The 18,240-nt window shown below is 37.0% G+C and overlaps 1 protein-coding gene across 1 annotated transcript in view; it reads left to right on the forward strand.

The window, feature by feature from the left end:
• Window positions 1-1,586: 1,586 nt before the first annotated feature.
• Window positions 1,587-18,240, forward strand: part of MYO1E (myosin IE) — a 58,349-nt gene continuing 41,695 nt past the window's right edge. The window contains exons 1-8 of the mRNA XM_054388153.1: window positions 1,587-1,610; window positions 3,848-3,991; window positions 6,729-6,818; window positions 7,714-7,808; window positions 13,633-13,720; window positions 15,217-15,306; window positions 16,276-16,407; window positions 17,768-17,902. Coding sequence (XP_054244128.1) covers window positions 1,587-1,610; window positions 3,848-3,991; window positions 6,729-6,818; window positions 7,714-7,808; window positions 13,633-13,720; window positions 15,217-15,306; window positions 16,276-16,407; window positions 17,768-17,902 — 798 coding nt within the window. The remainder of the gene's footprint in view (window positions 1,611-3,847; window positions 3,992-6,728; window positions 6,819-7,713; window positions 7,809-13,632; window positions 13,721-15,216; window positions 15,307-16,275; window positions 16,408-17,767; window positions 17,903-18,240) is intronic.

Below are 18,240 nucleotides of genomic sequence, written 5' to 3' on the forward strand. Positions count from 1 at the left end.
TTTAAAGAAATAAGTAGTAAGAAGAAGTCGTCAGTATTTGCAATGTAAGCAATTGAAAAGCATTGCAATTTTTAAGTATGTATCTTTGACCTTTAGGAAATGTGCACTCAGGAGAAGTACGAAGTGTTGCTTTTACAATTGCTAGGATGTGGGTTTTTTTTCTTTTAGATGACAAATGACAGGATTTTTTAAAAAGTTACTCTAAAACTGTATATAAAAGCGAGTTAGCTGTTGTCTGGCTGTGGCTACAGTACCAGTTGGAAGTTGCTGGAGTTGATAAATTCAGCATAGACTGCTGAATTTGATTCATTACTCATACTTGTAAGAGCAAGAAAGTGGAGGTAGCTGAGTGTCCTGTAGAAGCAGCACTCCCTGTTTTGTTGCCCGGACCAAGGAGGTGCTAGCCACTGCATGTGGCCATCCTACTGATGATAGATTCCTGGAGAAGGGAGAGTGAAAGCAAAACTTCATCACAGATGCAGTTAGACACAACTAAAGCTTGGGCTTGTTTCTAGATGCTAGGAAGAAGACTGACAGTAATCTGGTGGTGACTCGCTGCTTCTCTGTGTATTTACGTGTAAGGCCATGCTTTAAGGGACAAAAAAGTAGTCCCAGACTACTGACAGAAACTGTTGTTTAAAGTGTACTTAGTGCTACTACTGTCAACTGTCTTCTGTACTCTTGCTTTCTTGGGTATTTAGGCACCTGTCTTTTTATTACATCTCTCTGCATCCTTTTCCATTTCTCTGCTTGGGATGTTGCAGTACTTGGATTTGATTACAGCAGTGTGCAGACCCTGGGGAGAGCTGCTATCAGGGCCAGCTAAGCCTTCCTGGCACTGCCCCTCTTGCTTGCGTGCTGGTTTGCATTGCTTTTGGGAAAGAACCCTTTGGCCTGGTATCATGTGTGGCTTAATCACAGTCAGCAATAGTCACTGACTTCTATGAAGCCTGCTGTTTTGCAAACTGTGTGCACATTTTCCATGTGTCTTGTGGCTTTATGAGCTTTGTCCTCATTGCATTTACCGGGTATGATGCCACAGTTTCTAATGGGAAGTTTGATTACTTTCCCACTCTCATTTCTTACACATTTTCTATAGCTTACTCTGTTATCTAATACTAAATCACATTTTATATAGCTTTGAATGTAATTGTCTGCATTTATTCTGATACCATACCTTTTGACCATGTTGCCAGTTCCTTTTTCCGAGTGTAGTATCACAAGTAGCTGATGAGTATGGTGAAGGAAATTATGCTTCTCTGTTAGACTTCTCTTTTCTTCAATAATGCAATCTTCAACTGATTTTTTCAGTTACATGTTGTACAATGTCCTTCATTTTATCAGTGCTTCCTGATCACTACATTGTGCAAATAAAATTGACAAGATTCATGTGAAGTAAGCTACTTTAAGATTATTATTTTACTGAAGCCCATGTAAAGCTGAGAATGTTGGAAGAAAATTGCTGAGATGGTGTGTTTTCGGACATTTACCTCTGCAGTGCTATACTTAAAAAGCATTCATGTAATTCAAATTTGCAACTGTTCTTTAGTGTTGTTTGCAGTGCTGGAGCTGCATCAGTAGGAGTAATGGCTGGAGACTATAGAAAACATGTGAGTTCTGTGCTTTCTGCAGTAGTAAAATGGGTCTGGTTTTAGTGCAAGTTAATCTAACTGGAGATAAACCTGTTGGTCCTTGTTTTTCATGTCAGTTGAGACAAGGCTGACCTATAGGCTTGTCTCCATTTACTAATATACATTATATATTAAAACTGTGTCAAGTTTTGGGAATTTTCCCCCTGCTAGATGCAGTGAGGTTTGTGGAAAAGTGTAGCAAGACTAGTTTAATGAACACTTTTAGCCATTCTTTTAGGTTAAAATGAGAACCTTGTGCTCCCCTGACTTCATTTGTAGTTCTCACTCCCATGTCTGGTGTTGGTGCAAGTGCTTGAGTATTTACACAAGGAAACAATTTGGCAGACACTTTTGTTAGCACAGTTGCATAGGTCATTTGCTTGTGGGGAAGTGTGTACATACAGAAGTTGTACCTCTGTAGATTGCTAATGCTCCATTTCAAAACACTTGAGGGCAGCCATAGTGTTCAGAGTACCTACATTTTATTATTTAATCTGCTAAAATATGCATTATTTTATTTGCAAAATACCTTATAATAACAAGTATAGATAATATTTATATATAATTTATAATAAGATGATGAATATTACTTGATCCGTAACATATGTGAGAGCAGTGTAGCTAAATCCCATTGTTTGAAATGGTGGTACTGAAAAATGAGAGGCATACGCAACTGCCATTTTCTATGCCAAGGTCTTCCTTGACAGCATACTTGTATCACTAATTTCAGTTAAGAATTAAAATATGAAAAAGCAAGAGGGCAGAACTCCATTAGCATTATCTGCCAGGCTACAGAAAATAGGTTTGGGTTTGGAGAACAGATTGAAAGTTGAATTAATAGCATTTTATCTAGACTTCATTTAAACTTATTTGTGGGTGTATCCATAGAACCTAACTACTGTTCTAATCAGCTGGAAAAAAAAGCCCAGATTTTTATTTCAAGTAGTAGAGCCTGAAATGTCACAAGTTTTCAGTAGCATCCTGAAATAGTTTCTTTTTGTGTGGAAAGAATATCTATTTAGATGTCAGTTAAGCATGGTGACTCATAGATCAAAAGGGACTGTTAAGACATGCAGCTGACAAGCTGTGTAGCATAATCTGCAGAACATCACTGAATACTTACTGCATCAGGCTCACAGCTTCCCTTTGATTAACAGCATATGTGCAGATTTGACTTCGAAGTCTAAAGGATGGAAAATCCACTGTACTCAATCAGGTAGTAATTATCCTCATTACTAGTAGCTGCACTGTAAGAATTGTCTTTACATCCTTAATTTCCAATAACTGCATCTCAGTTGGAATAATTGTGGTTCTTTCCCACTAAATTTAGAAATGTCTGCCCATCTGAAATCCTTTCTGTGTGTAGACATTCACAAAACTCCTGTGGTTTTGAGGGCAGTGCAATTCTTTAATAGTTCAGAGGCAAGTCAGATGTCATTTATATATCACAGAATCGTGGAACCTTAGGGGTTGGAAGGGACCTTGGAAAGATCATCTAGTCCAAACCCCCTGTGAGAGCAGGGTCACCTAGAGTAGGTTACACAGGAACGCATCCAGGTGGGTTTTGAATGTCTCCGTAGAAGACTCCACAACCTCTCTGGGCAGCCTGTGCCAGTGTTCTGCCACCCTCACAGTGAAGAAGTTTTTCCTCATGTTTAGATGGAACCTCCTATGCTCCAGCTTGCGCCCATTGCCCCTTGTCCCAGGGCAATCACTGGACATCGCTGAGAAGAGCCTGGCTCCATCCTTCTGACACTTGTCCTTCATGTATTCATAAACATTATTGAGGTCACCCCTCAGTCTCTTCTCCTCCAAGCTAAAGAGACCCATCTCCCTCAGCCTTTCCTTGTGAGGAAGATGTTCCACTCCGTTAATCATCTTTGTGGCTCTACGCTGGACTCTCTCAAGCAGTTCCCTGTCCTTCCTGAACTGAGGGGCCCAGAACTGGACACAATATTCCAGATGTGGCCTCGCAAGGGCAGAGTACAGGAGTAGGAGTACCTCTCTCTGCCTACTAACCACACCCCTTCTAATACACCCCAGGATACCATTGGCCTTCTTGGCCACAAGGACGTGTTGCTAACTCACGGTCATGTATGCTTCTATGTAATATCTGGATCAAATAATAGAAATCAGTTAAAGAGAAGTATCGGAGTTTGAATAGCTGGTTTTCAGTTGTTTCATACTAATGTGATGTTTCTTGTGCCTATCTGCAGGGCAGCAAAGGACACTACAGATATCACTGGCAGAGCCACAATGTCAAGCACAGTGGAGTGGATGATATGGTCCTTCTTTCCAAAATCACAGAGGATTCCATAGTGGAGAACCTAAAGAAGCGATACATGGATGATTATATTTTTGTATCCTTTACAGAGGGTATTTTAGTGGACTTGGTTAGCTAGTGTAAAACTAATTACACAAATGTATTCTGTTTAAGCATATTACTCAAAGATGCCGAGCATTTTATATGACAGTTCACATGAGGTTAGACAAAATCTAATGCTTTGTTAATTGAGCTAATTAGGAGGGTTGAAATTGAGATCTGAAAAGTTATTTTAAGGTATTCTTGATATTTGGAATTGTTTTTGTGATTGTATCCTCATGATCCCTGAGGCTACTGCAGTAATGCTACTTCTAAGAGCAAGAATTGATAAGTTTCAGGTGTATATAAGTGTATTCATGCCAGGTTGTCTTCTATACTTCCCCAATTCTAATGCTTTCAAAATAGCGTTTCTTCTGTGACACAGCCACATGTACAATGTATTCTGGAACTGTTAATACTGTGAGTTATGGATTGATAAAAACAGGTAGACATGGGAACATCTGCAAACCTACAGTGTTCACACTTAATTTTTTTTTCTTTGGTTAATGAAAATATGAAATATTTAAACTGAACATACAACCTAAAAATAAAAACAGATTTCATAGCAAAAGGTTTTGGGCTTTTTGGGGTTTTTTTGGTTTTTGTTTTGTTTTGTTTTTTTAATTCATATGAAAGGAATTCCATGATATAAGAGTAGTCACGATTTCATCTTTAGATTTAGCAATGTAACAAGAGCTGCAGTAATTGGTTTGGTAAACACCAGTCAGTCTAGATATATACTGGAAAGTGATAACTGCTTTTTCTTCTGCTGTAGCCTGGTTTTTATTCTTCCCAGTTGCATCTGGATGTGGCATCTGGGCACAGACCCTGGTCAGTGTCCAGGAGGCGGAGGGGGGAGAGAGAGACCCAACATCTTGAGAACAGTTTCCTTGAAGAGTTAAACTTTTTTAGCAGAAAGGGAAGGAAATATAACAATATCTGGCTATTTCCATATATTCAGATGGTTAAGAGGTTATTAGCAAGTCAATTTATCAAGGAGTGATAGAGGAAAATTAATATTGCAGTTATGCTGATTATTTCCATTCCAAGTAGCAGAGGTTTTTATGTGTGTGCGTATGGGTTTGGATCCTCTGTTCAGTAATGTGCCACACCATGATTAAACATGCCTTATAGAAACATGATAATGTAACAAAGCAAAGCACTCTTCCTGTAAGTAACACAAGCACTTTTGTCCCTGCGGAATCTGCTTCTTCCATGCACTGCATTCACAAAATCTTCAGTGCTCTGTGCTGAAGAAACGGGTTTATGCTTTTTCTTATAAAAACAAGGGAGATTAACTTAGAGATGGTCTTTCTACTGAAGCAGGCATAATGTTTTCCAAGGGGGCTTGTGGTCTCCTTAGGGGTCAGAGCCTTCTTTTAAAGCGTTATAATTCCTTTGTGTAGGGAGAAAAGACTGCTTTTGCAGTTCTGCAGAGGCTTTTCATTCTAACATGGAGATGGTCTCTTGAGTCTTTTAGTGGTTTGTATGTTCCCCCATGAATGAACAATTTCTCTCTGCTACATTGCATAGAGGTTACTGAATTGTCCCAGAAAATGCTGGTATTGTTTACCAACAGAAAGCTGTCACTTTGGGTATTTATACTGGCACAATGAATGCTTGATTTATTATATTCCAAGACCCAGATGTTGTCACTCTTCTTTGAATTAAATTTAAATATGTATGAAGAAAACACTGCAAATTAACAGTACAGAAATTATGTTCACTCAGTTATACTTTTCTAACATGTTAGTTGCCATTTTGTGCTGTGGCACCCCAACAGGGTAAGATATAAAGGATAAATTTATTATTTTTTCTGTGTTTGTATGGAAATCTTAGATAGTAAGTTTGCTTATGAGCAATTCCAGATTGTTAAATGAAACCTGAAGTACAATATTTTGGACTCCTTGACACGAGTACACTGCTAACTGCCAGCTCAATGAACTGCCTGTAAAGTAGTATTGGTTACTTTATGTATGTATTCTGCAATTCTAATTCCAAAGTTTCTAAAGTATTTTGTATATGTAGGAACATGTGCAGCTGAATGCAGAGCAGTGAAGTGTTAACATTCAAAATGCTGCAAAAAACCTTTCTGGGACTAATAATAGCTTAAAACCAAGTGTCTTCTTACAGGACAGCCTGCAGGATAAGACTCGTAGGGACTCTTAATAAAATAACTCATAAAATAACACCATATACTGGATTACCTAATTCCCTTAGCTCCCTCACTAGTACATGGAGATGAGTAATTGTCCAGTTTAGCTCAGTAGTGGCTGTTTCCATTCTGTATGTGCATGCTCAGCACTATCTCTGTGAGATCAGAATGTGTCACTATACTATAGTCTGCAAAGGTCAAAACAATCTTTTCTAATACTGACAATATGACCTCCTCAGTTACCAGTTACAAAGGAGTAAACCACTTTAAATATGCTGTTTTCTTTCTGTATTTTTTTCAAGGTGTGTTGTGTTTGAGCCTCTAATATGTGTTTCTCTACTTAGCTTGTCCTAAAATAAATATTTTGATAATATGAGAGTATGCCATTGACTGATATGTTTATATTTTTCTAAGCCTGCTAATTTCATTTTAATTAAAACTTATTGCAAACTGTGGGGTTTTTACTGTTATCTGAAGCTGTGCAGTATTATGTAGTATATGGAAAAGTTATTTGGCAGTCACTAGTGGTAAGATAGTACTTCATGAAATTTGTAGTTACCTTAACTTGTTTTGAATACAGACATATATTGGCTCTGTATTAATCTCTGTGAATCCTTTCAAGCAAATGCCATATTTTGGGGAAAAGGAAATTGAAATGTACCAAGGAGCAGTAAGTAAAGCAGTCTAAAATGTACTGCAGTATTCAGAGGCATGTAAATACTATTCTGCGTGGTTAAATTCTTGCAAGCATTTGTTTCTAGGTTTTGGTCACATTGTACTAGCCTGGGAGAACTTGGATGATACCCATTACTATTTATTGAGTCTTCAAATTGAATTCCCTGGAACACAGGGTTAGCATTTCAAGAAAATACTTGTATTGCTTGACTCTATTCCATATCAGGTTTCTCTCCTAAAAACGTTCCTCCTGCTGCAAAGGTGGTTTTTAAGCTACTGCATGATTAAAGTGTGGCACACAATAAAAAACAGCCAAGGTGATGACTTGAGAACTCTCAGTCCAACAAGAACAATAAAAAAAGAGAAGACACCAAAATTAGACACCACTTTTGAAAATACAGTTTGAAGAGTGAATCAGCACAAGGACCTTAGGGACTTAAAATGCACTTTCCTGTTCTGCTCAACTTGGGCATGTCCATAAATTCAGGAAACTGGTTTGACTCAGCAGATGGAAATGAAATGTACAACACCAGGCTCTCTGTAGCCATTTGGGTAGTTTATTGTTAGCATGTGACCACTGGTGGAATAAGCTTAAATTACTTGAGTTTCTCTTGGACAAGTAATATATTTCAAGCATAGAATGTTTTTGAAATAGGGTGTTTATGATAGTTTAGGAGAAAATTATGGATGACAGAAAGATCAATAACAAAATCCAGATATTTGTTTCTATTAAAACCAAATTTCTGGGTAAAATTCAGTATAAATTGTAGCTCAGGATTGTTTTTTTCCAGGAAAATAGTTCTTTCAATTTAAATAAAAATTCATATTGCTCTTTCTGTGCTGTTTAATGCTGTATCGAAAAATTATTCTCCATTCTCTCCCCCTCCTAGGCGCAGTATGAAAACCCACCACATATTTATGCTCTTGCAGACAGCATGTACAGAAACATGATTATTGACAGAGAAAATCAGTGTGTCATCATTAGGTAAGAAAAAGATCTTTTAAAAAAAATCATCTTTTGGTGTTAAAGCAGAAAAGTTGTGAGTTTTTTTTATATTATGTTTTTTGTGATAAAAATCTTCCGTGTCCATGACCACTGACCGTTTTTGGGTTTTCTAGAATAGCTAAGTACTTTCTGACCCATTTTGTTTTTCCGTGAAATCCTGATGATAGCTTAGCCATGAGAAATCTTTCACATGCTGAATACCAAAGCAGCAATGGCTTGACTGAGGTTGACTAACAACTATAGCAGCTGCAAATGCTGTTAAAGCCAACGTTCTCACATTAACTGCATTTACCATACTCTGGTTTTAGTACTGTTTCTTTCTTCCCCTGTTAAAAATACACTTTTGTTTGTTTTGGAATTTTGCTTGCATTTTATCAGAGACAAAAGGAGGAGAGAGGTACTGGAAAATTAATTTTGTCTTTACTCTTACTCTATTTTAATTATTAGTTTGAGGGAATTTACTGTAAAATAATTACTGAACCTTTTTAATGACAGGCATTACTTAAGACACAGTCAAAGTGAATTTTGGGTCTAGAAGTATGCTTTGTTCTCATTTGTGGGTGTATGATGGGGTATGATTAAAAAGGTGTGCAGAGAGCACACTTTTATCAATTTTGCAGGATATTTGAGCTGGTGTGTAATACCTCATCTGACTTTCCTTCTTACATAGAAAACTTCAGAGGTTAATTGTAGCATACCTGGAACTACACTTTACTTTTTGCAGTGGTCTCCAAAGTGCAGTGCAAGAATCACAAGAGCTGTGCAGTGAAATCCATTGGGATGCAGGAATAAAATAGTACACCTTTCATAGTAGATACATGCAATTTATAAATAGAAATTCTCCACATACATACATTGGGAGTATGTGCTTAGTTGGGTTTTTTTTTGATGATGGTTTGTGCGATCAAAAGCATTTGGAGACCACTGACCTATTGACTTTCCCAAGAAGCAGGGAAAGGAGAGAGGAGAAAAATTAAAAATAATTTGGTTTGCATGGTGTCTCAGGAATGGAGACATGAGGATGATGGGTAAAAGGATTGGTGCATACCTGTATCTTCCTACAGCATATGGTTTGGGCACCTAAGGCATGTGCCTCTGGATCTGTGAGTGAATGTGCATTCCTGGCAACTAGACAGAGGTTTCCAGGCAGGTGAAGGAAGGTCCCCACAGTGTCTGTCTGCAGTCAGGACCCTGTGTGTGTGTGTGAGGATCACACCCTCTTTTGCCAGGGCATGTAATTCCGGAACTCCTATTCATGCATTTAGATGCTGATACGAAAAGCTCATCTTCTTCAGAGACTCAGTGAATGAACTAGGAAAACACATCCAAAAGAAAACAGAGTTCTCTGAAAGGCTGAATAAATAGCAACTTTTTTTTTTTAATGTGATATAGCTAATTTAAAAAGGAAAACTATTACCAAAGAGTCTTTCCAAGACCAAGGAAGCCTGTTTCATTAGTAGAGTAATTGCAGCATATATACATGGGCATTAAGAGAATTAGATGTACGCATGTCTAATTATAACTGAGGAGCCATGAGCTATTTTGAATGATGTTAAAAGTGTCAACAGTGAGGTTGCTCATGGACTGGACTCTGGCTGGGCTGGATGCAGGTGTGGAGTATGCTTAGGTGGGAAGAGCAAAAAGCACTCTTCTTCCCTCCTTTTGTCTGTACTGAACAGAATTACAAAGGAAGTTTAATTATATGAGTAAGGCATGCTGGAGTTTGATGTCTCATCAAGTTTATGCTTTACTGCAGTGTGATATTTAAGCCTCTATTGAACCAACGGACTGTCTGCATTTCTTCCTTGCTTGGAGTGGCAGCCCTTCCAAGCTATGAAAAAGCAGTAGTTGAATCAAGATTTTAATGGCAAGGAATTGTCTGTTGTGGTTTTCAATTCCTCCTGGGCCGTCATTGTCCTCTTAAGAGAGTGGAGGTTATGATTAGTATTTGTCTATGATGTAGCAATAAAAATGTTTCTCTAGGTTGTTTTTAAGCTTTTACCTTTCTATAGCGGAGAATTTATTTTTACTGTCTTCCTATGATCGATCTCTGTCAGGAGATGTTGCAGTTGCTTTAAAGCAGTTTTTAGTCCTTCTTACTTATGATGTTAGTTTGCATTTTATATCCTTGTGGCAGTGTTTGAATACTGTAAGGCTACATATAATGACTGCATACTTGAAATGACAATATGTCTTAAATAGTACAAATTTATGTTAATGGAAAGATCATTTACCATCCCAACTACTTCTAGTGAACAACTCATGTCTATCTTCAGTCTATTATGTTCAAAATTTAATATGGGATTTCTTGTCAGATTCTGTATCTCAACTCTCCAGAACATCAGAATGACTGGTTGGTGTAAAATGCCTAGAAATATGGTTGAATTTTAATAAGGGAGTGTTAGAAATATAAACCTAACACAGTAAGAAAATTTAGGTAAAAGTTCTGATTCTGAAGGGAAAATTGTTTCGTGAAAGTTATGCTATTGATGTTTCTCTGAGCATAATTAGAGAAAGCAGTTTTTCTATGTAAATAAATTTTAAAACTTAGACAAACACATCAGACTACTTTATGTATGCAATGTTCTTTACTGGCAGACCCAAAAGATTTTGATAAATATTTGTTATTAAAATTTCTGCGTTGTCCTGGCAATGTAGTTAAGTATTACATATATTGTTTTACAGTAAGGGATACTGTATTAAATGTCATTCAGCAAATACATTTTAGAGAGAAGGTTGAGGCTGAGTATCAGATCTTGCACCTCTGCTCTAATCACTGATTTTATTTCCTCTTGAAGGACATAGCAAAAATTTTTTCCCTCTGCATTTGTAATCTTACTCTGATTTCAGCTAAGTGTTAATTGATATTGCTGAACAAAATGTCACTTTTCTGAAGCAGCAAATAGTGCTAGAAGAATCAGTATATCTTTCAAAACATTATCCTTTTTGTTAGTGATTGAGACTATGTAATGTTTTTATTTTTAGTAAGAAAAGTCTGAGAAATTTGTCAGTACCATAATCCATTTACTTTAAGCCATTATAATATTTTTTCACACTTTAAAACCACCATACTTCCACTGTACTTAAAACCACCAAGCTAAAAAATGATTTTTGCATCATCTTAAAATAGATTTAATAGCAGAAGAGCAGTAACATATATGTATAAAAGCTTCTATATAACAATCATTTGGAAAGAATGCCACAATTTCCCTGTGAGACCTGACTACCTGAGCTTTACTAGTGGCGAAATGCCATACCCTGAGATAAAGTTACTTTGGTACATAAATAATACATCATCCTGTTTTGTTTTAGTTTAATTGGAGCAATTTACTGGTCCCTGATCAATAAAAGCATAAAGCAGGAAAAATACAGTGTATGCATGCATAAATCTAAAGCAAACTCGGACAAATAGTCTTTCAGCCAAATGAATCTAATATTAAGGACCACTTATACTGAAACAGAAGCTAACAATAAAATGGAACTATATTCTTCCAGGTCAATTTCACAGGTTCACGAATTGCATTGGGTTGGAAGGGACCCTCAAAGATCATCTTGTCCAATCCCCCTGCAGTGAGCAGGGACACATCCAACTAGGTCAGGATGCCCAGGGCCACATCTAGTCTGATCTTTCATGTCCAACCTAAATCCACCCTGCTCCAGTTTAAAACCATTGCCCCTCATCCTGTCACTCCCAGCCCTTCTAAATAGTCGTTCCACAGCCTTCCTGTAGGTCCCCTTCAGATACTGAAGTGTTTTGCTGGAGCCTTCTTTTCTCCAGGCTGAACAGCTGCAATTCTTTTAGCTTGTTTTCATAAGCAGAGGTGCTCCTATGTTTGCCAGTTCCAATGGCAGACTCTCAAATGAGGGTGAGGGTTTAAGACACTGGAACAGGTTGCCCAGGGAGGTTGTGGATGCCTCTTCTCTGGAGGTGTTCAAAGCCAGATTGGATGAGGCCTTGAGCATTGTGGTCTGGTGGAAGGTGTTCCTGCCTGTGGCGGCAGGGGTTGGAACTAGATGATATTTGAGGTTCCTTCCAACTCAAACTGTTCTATGAATCTAAGAAAATATAAAGCACACATAATATAAGCAAAGAGCAGAAGGATAATTTATGCATCAAAGAAAATCTTACTGAAATGTGTTATTTTTTTTCTGTATGATAAATAATACCTGATCAAAATCATTCAGATTTTGACCCCAAATCCTCCTCTGTAATCAGTTGAAAACTGTGTATATAAACTGATGAGTATGATATATGGTCTGGTTTAGATTGAGTCTATCCTGTTTAATAACAGGATGAACAAATTTACTGTGCTTTGAATAAATATTATAAATATTGGACTATTGTTGAGTTGAACTTCTAAATACCATCCGGCAAACTCTCTCTGTCCCTGTGAGTGTAGGAGATACCAATAATAAAAGCAGTCGTCTTGATGATTGCAAAAAAAATACTCATAATAATTAAAATCATGGTCGACGTGTCACAGATGAAGAAGTAGCTTTTCAGTTTTCCTGGTTTATCTGTATACCTGCAGTCAGAGGAAGACAAAAGCATGGAAATGTTTTGCTGGGGGGGTGGTGGGGAAGTCTGTCAATATTTCTATACTGTTTGGAAGCTTTAAAGATGTAAAATTACATTTACAGTGTAACAGTTTGGGAAGCTTTTTCAGAATTAAACCTTTAGAAAAATCTCCATTACTCATGCTGATAAGGAGCTCTGAGATGACATTCTCAGCAAGTCTTTTTTCCTGTGCAGGGCACACTGATGTTTCGCTGACAAACATAGCTAAAATTTGTGCAGGAAAAGATGTGCATTTGATCCATATCCAGGAAAAAGTAGGAGCAGGCTAGAAGAGTCAACAACATTCACTGAAATTATTCAGAAGTTTAAAGACAGCGCAGATTTTCAAACAAGAAAAAAAATCATTGCAATTGTCTGTATGACATTGAACTGATATCCATGTGTTGTGGGTTTTTTGGTTTTTTTTTTTTGTGTGTGTTAATATAGTTGACCTGGTTAGGATACATTCATTAAGGTCAAAGCTGCCTTCCGCCAAGATTTATGTAAGTCTGGAGGAATTCTGTTAGCTTTAAGGTATGAAATAATGCCTAAGGTTGGATTGTCTGGCATGCCAATCTTCTTTCCTTCTTGAGAAGCTTACTAATTGCAAGAAGGCAAATCTATTGATGATGTAAACATTATTCACCATTGAAGTGAAGTATTATAACGGAAGGAAGGAATTGTGAAAGCTAGTATGGAATATTAAGACTTCTTATACCCTGTGTCAACAGCCATAGTAACAGGAAGGTAGTTCTTCCGTCATTCAGGATGTGATTAATAATGTCTCATTATTTCATTCAGGAAAACCTAAAACAAAAGACTCCTGAAGTGAAGTAGGTTTCTGGCATGGCATTCAAAGCTTGGATTTTCAAATGAGTTTTTGTGTTAAGATCTGAATCACACTAAATTTAGAAGGGAATTGAGTTCTTAAAACGCTTGTTCTCTCTTGAACATCTTCCTTTAAGTATATTTATTTCCCAGTTTGCATAGATTCCCTAGGCAGATTCTAGTGTCTGTTCAGGATGATGTGTTCAGAATTATTTATTCACAAACATATCCAAGTACCAGCCTATAATATTATATCACAATCTATATATTACCAGCCTTCCTGATGTAAATATGTAGTATATTTATTACTGTTCATTGTTAAGGTACCTAATCTTGGTTGAACATGAGAAATGTTCAGATTACTCCATTCTAGTTATTTAAAAACTAACAGGTACATTTTTGTTCCTTCTTTCATAGTGGAGAAAGTGGTGCTGGAAAGACTGTAGCTGCTAAATATATCATGAGTTATATCTCCAAAATTTCAGGAGGTGGCCCTAAAGTACAGGTGAGTTGATATGAGGTGATACTGAAGCATGGTCTAAAGATTTACTGCAGAGGTAATATGACACAGGCAGCCAAGAGGCACTGTGCTGAAGAAGCTTGTGGGTGAGCAGTTACATAACAAGCCCTTAAGAGCAGAGAGAACTGGACACTGAACTTGTTTGTTAGCAGACTGCTGGGCTTGCTTGTGTGATGGGAGCCATATGAGGGGAAACCCACAGATCCAGAATAATCTCTGCTGAAAGTTTTGTAGCTCTCATGCTGAATTATGTCTACAAGCTTTTTTTTTTAATTAGTTAAAGGGGTAAAAGGTACTTTTAATTACTGCTCTCAACCTTATTAAGAACATCAAGCAATGGCAAATTGGACTAGCTTTCTGGGGTTTTATTACTTCCATTAAGTCTTTGATTTGTCAGAGCGCAAACAGCAGGAACATAATCTTGTTTTGTGACATTATCTAATCAAAATTAGTTCTGAAAGCCAGCTGAAACAAGAAGTAGTTGCCGTGCTCAATGTCCATCAAAACCTATCAACTAAAGCTAATTGAGTGAATTAGCTGTGAAAATTACCCAAAGGACCTTACAATGTCATTCATACCCTGACAAACAGTGGTAGGTAGGTAGCACTTCTACCAGTCCACTCTTTAGAGTGCTTACTGTTATTTTTTGCTTTATTACAGTCTCTTATGTTGTGAGTATTTTTTTCTGCTTTGCTTAGTTTTGCACAACAGTGGTACTGATAACATTGCAGTATGAATAATGCAGTAACCAAGAGAATGATCCAGAGAAAGTATGCGTTGTGTTATTTTTGGAATAAATATGGTATTTTCTAAGTATTTTTTTATTTAAAAGATTTTTGTGCAAAATTAAAAAATACTCTTAGTGATTACAGAGTAACAGTTGATGAAGGTGGTAAGTGGCCTTGAGTATTTATTCTGAAATAAAATTCAGTCTTCGCTTCACAACCCATCATGCAGTGGGTTTGTTCCAAATCTAGTATCTTGTCCATACTTCCAATTGGTAGGATCAGAGAAAGAGACACTTTTGTAACACACTTTGTTGCTTTCTAAAACAGATAGATAGTAGCATCCTTGATACCCAAAAAAGGCCACTTGAACATTTGCAGATTCCTAGATGTCATGCTGTTCCTGATTTCTTTGGTTGTGATTCCAGACCTGCAGCAAGATTTGAATTCTCAGGTGTAAGAAGGAAACTGTTTAAAATCAAGATAAGAAACAAACAAACAAGACTGATTTATTGACTGTGTTACTTGGCAAAACAGTGAGCAGAAGCATTTTATTTTTGTAGGAGATTTTGAAAATAGGAACTGGAAAAAAAGATGCTTAGTCCTTTCCTTACCTGTTCAAGAGGATTTTAAGGATGCCGACTTTCTTGCTTTTTAAAGTATACAATTTAGATGTTGCAGTGTTCTACAAGATCTGTAAGAACATTAAAGGTGTCTCTTTCTGATTCTTTAATTCTCTTGTTTCTAAAATTTTAGCATGTTAAAGATATTATTCTGCAGTCTAACCCTTTACTGGAGGCCTTTGGGAATGCAAAAACCGTACGGAACAACAACTCCAGCAGATTTGTAAGTCCTTTTATCTTAGAGAATACTTTATTTTTCCAACTTCCATGCTGTTACAGAGACAGTATTGAGGAGTATAATATAAACTGACCACAAGTGAGGTAAATCTAAATTAAAGTGTGTTTTAAAACCCGAGTTACACATTGAGAAGCCTGTATTTCATTCAGTGTAGGCTTTGCATTTTTTTTCCTCTTCCAATATGTACTGGTCACAGTTTCTTTATAAAATGTGGAGTCTGCAAGTAGATAACTTAATCAGCAACAAACTAGTGAGTTCTCTGGAGCGGTGAAATAGATGCAGTAATGTATTTTTTAAAATTAATTAATTAATACTGTCAGCTTTTAAAAAATAAGATTCAATTATCCACGGAGTTGTTTGATGGAAAATGCCTTTATGTACAAAATATGGGCAAGAATTATTTTCAGTCTGTCATTATAAAATACTGAAGATAATGTAATGAAGTGACTGTTCACTAGGTAATACACTGCAGGTGCTGTTCTTCAAAGTTACACATAGGCTTTACAAATTTTAGATTTGTTCCTCAGCCAGTATGAGTGTTAATGCAATTAATGTCTTCATGAAAGAAAAAGATAATTGCTGTGCATGCTTCCAAGTACAGCATTGTTTGCTGTTGGTTGAAAATGCATTCAATCTACTTCCCATATAGGTGAACCTTATGGTTTCCTTTATACTAAGCAAGAGTCTCAGCAGTGAAGAGAAGCCACTGACTTCTTCTTTACATTTGCATTGACACAGGATATGTTATCCTGAGTCTAGTGCCACATAAACGCTGAAAGGAAGACCAATGGGTGATAATTCAGGAATTTGAGCTTAAGTTACACCTTGAGACAGCTATGTCACTGCATCCATAAAGATGAAGTATCCTCGTAACCTTCCCTGAGATGCTGTACAAGTACATGATTTCAGATGTGTATTTACTAATTATTCAACAGCTTTAATTATTTATTGCAGGGAAAATACTTTGAAATCCAGTTTAGCCCGGGTGGAGAACCAGATGGAGGAAAAATCTCCAACTTTCTATTGGAAAAATCTCGAGTTGTAATGAGGAATCCTGGAGAGAGGAATTTTCACATTTTTTACCAGGTCAGTAGTAGTGTATAGATGCTTTCTGAGTTTTAAAAAACAACTAGGACCAGTTTTTCCTTTTGCTTGAAAAGTGAGATTACTGAATGTATACTTGAGAAGGTAATCTAGGTATCACTGGGAAGCTTGGTAACATGGTAAGACAGTATCTAACAGCAACCTGCTTAGCTGACTTTCAGCTACAGAACAAAAATACTTCAGTATTTTAGAGGCTTTGTTTGTAAATTTGCTGTGAACTTCCATATGGAAAAGTCCAGTAGAATGTAATAGAAATGGAGACCTTTCCAACAGATTTCTTTCTAAACTGTCTTTTGTAATGATACCTTCTGCTCTGGAATAAGAGCAGAGATACGAATCTCAGTTGAGTTTTCTACAACATTTAGGAACACTTGCTGAATCCTCCGAGCATCCCTGCCTTTTTTGTGTTTCAAAAGGCTTTTTTGGCCTTCAGTGGTTCTTGACCTGTGAGTTCCTAATCTGTTGAAATACCATTGATCAAGCTCTACAAAATTAAAGACAGTGCATTGTAAGTGACTTCAAGCAGCTTGACATAAAGTTGAAGTGCCTTTGCCAAAATAGAACACTTCAGGAGCTGCATATTCTCCTGTTCTGAGGTATATGAACAATTTGTACCATCCTGGTGATATTTCCTTGTGGGCTGGAAATGCTTTTTGACACAGGAGTTAAAAGACTCTGGGTTTTTGACTATTCTTGTCTGAGCTTAGTTTGTTCGTTTCTTCCTATTGCAGCTATGTCTGTGCACAGCTGTGTAGACTTTACATAGGCTTGAGGAGCCTCTCCTGTGGCATCACAGAGTACAGGAACCTTTTTTAACTACTGTTATTTATTCCTGGTCCTATTGTTCTAAGTGATGCGAAGAAGTGAGACTTGTGCTGTGCTTCAAACCAACATGGAGCAGTTCAGAACTTGCTTAACATACGCCATAATGGGCATAAAGGATACTTGGCCTCACAATTAGACTCACAAATATACTTTCTCAGTATATTCTTTTGACTCTGCCTGCTTTTCAACAGGCATGGAAAGAAATTGCCCCTGAGGGTTTAGATAATACATTGAAAATTGGAAAAACTGCACTGACTTATCTTTATAAGGTAAAGGTAATGGAAGGCATTTGAGTCAGTCACAAGTTCTGGTTTTGATTAGATGTGGAATTTACAACTAAACCATTAATGCAAATACAAATGAGAATATGGTCTTTTAAGTTAAACATAAAACATAGGAAGGATTCCTTGGTATAGTACTAGCTAGTCATTTCAGGTTCAGTCATGTATTTCCAACCTGTCTCATCTCTGCTGAATATTGTTGTATGACACCTAATTTGGGGATTTTTATTCTACAGTTAATTGAAGGAGCCTCCTCGGAACAAAAAAGCAGTCTTGGCATTACCAGTATGGACTACTATTACTATTTGAGTCTCTCTGGGTCTTACAAAGTTGATGACATCAATGACAAATCAGATTTCCAAGAAACACTGGTGAGTTTTTTCACTCTGAGATTGGTGTAGTGGTGGATGTATATTCACTGTAATTTCGTAGCAAAGACATGGTATTAATGTGGGAATGAGAAAATCAATGTCAACATAACTTACTTTGATATTTTACCCTGAGGAAGAGGCATGTTACACTGAAGAGGTCCTGTGTTGCAGCTTAACAGTCTTGGAAAGACAGATACTTTTTTATGTTCATTTTCAGAAGGCTGCAAATTCAATGAAATTTATTTGAATGCTGGAAATCTGTAGTGTGAAAAATGTGAAAATGCAAATGCAGTGAGGAACTTGCATTAGAAGAAACTATAAAAGAGTGCTCAGTTCTA

This window comes from Indicator indicator, chromosome 16, assembly GCF_027791375.1.
Source record: "Indicator indicator isolate 239-I01 chromosome 16, UM_Iind_1.1, whole genome shotgun sequence".
NCBI lineage: Eukaryota > Metazoa > Chordata > Aves > Piciformes > Indicatoridae > Indicator > Indicator indicator.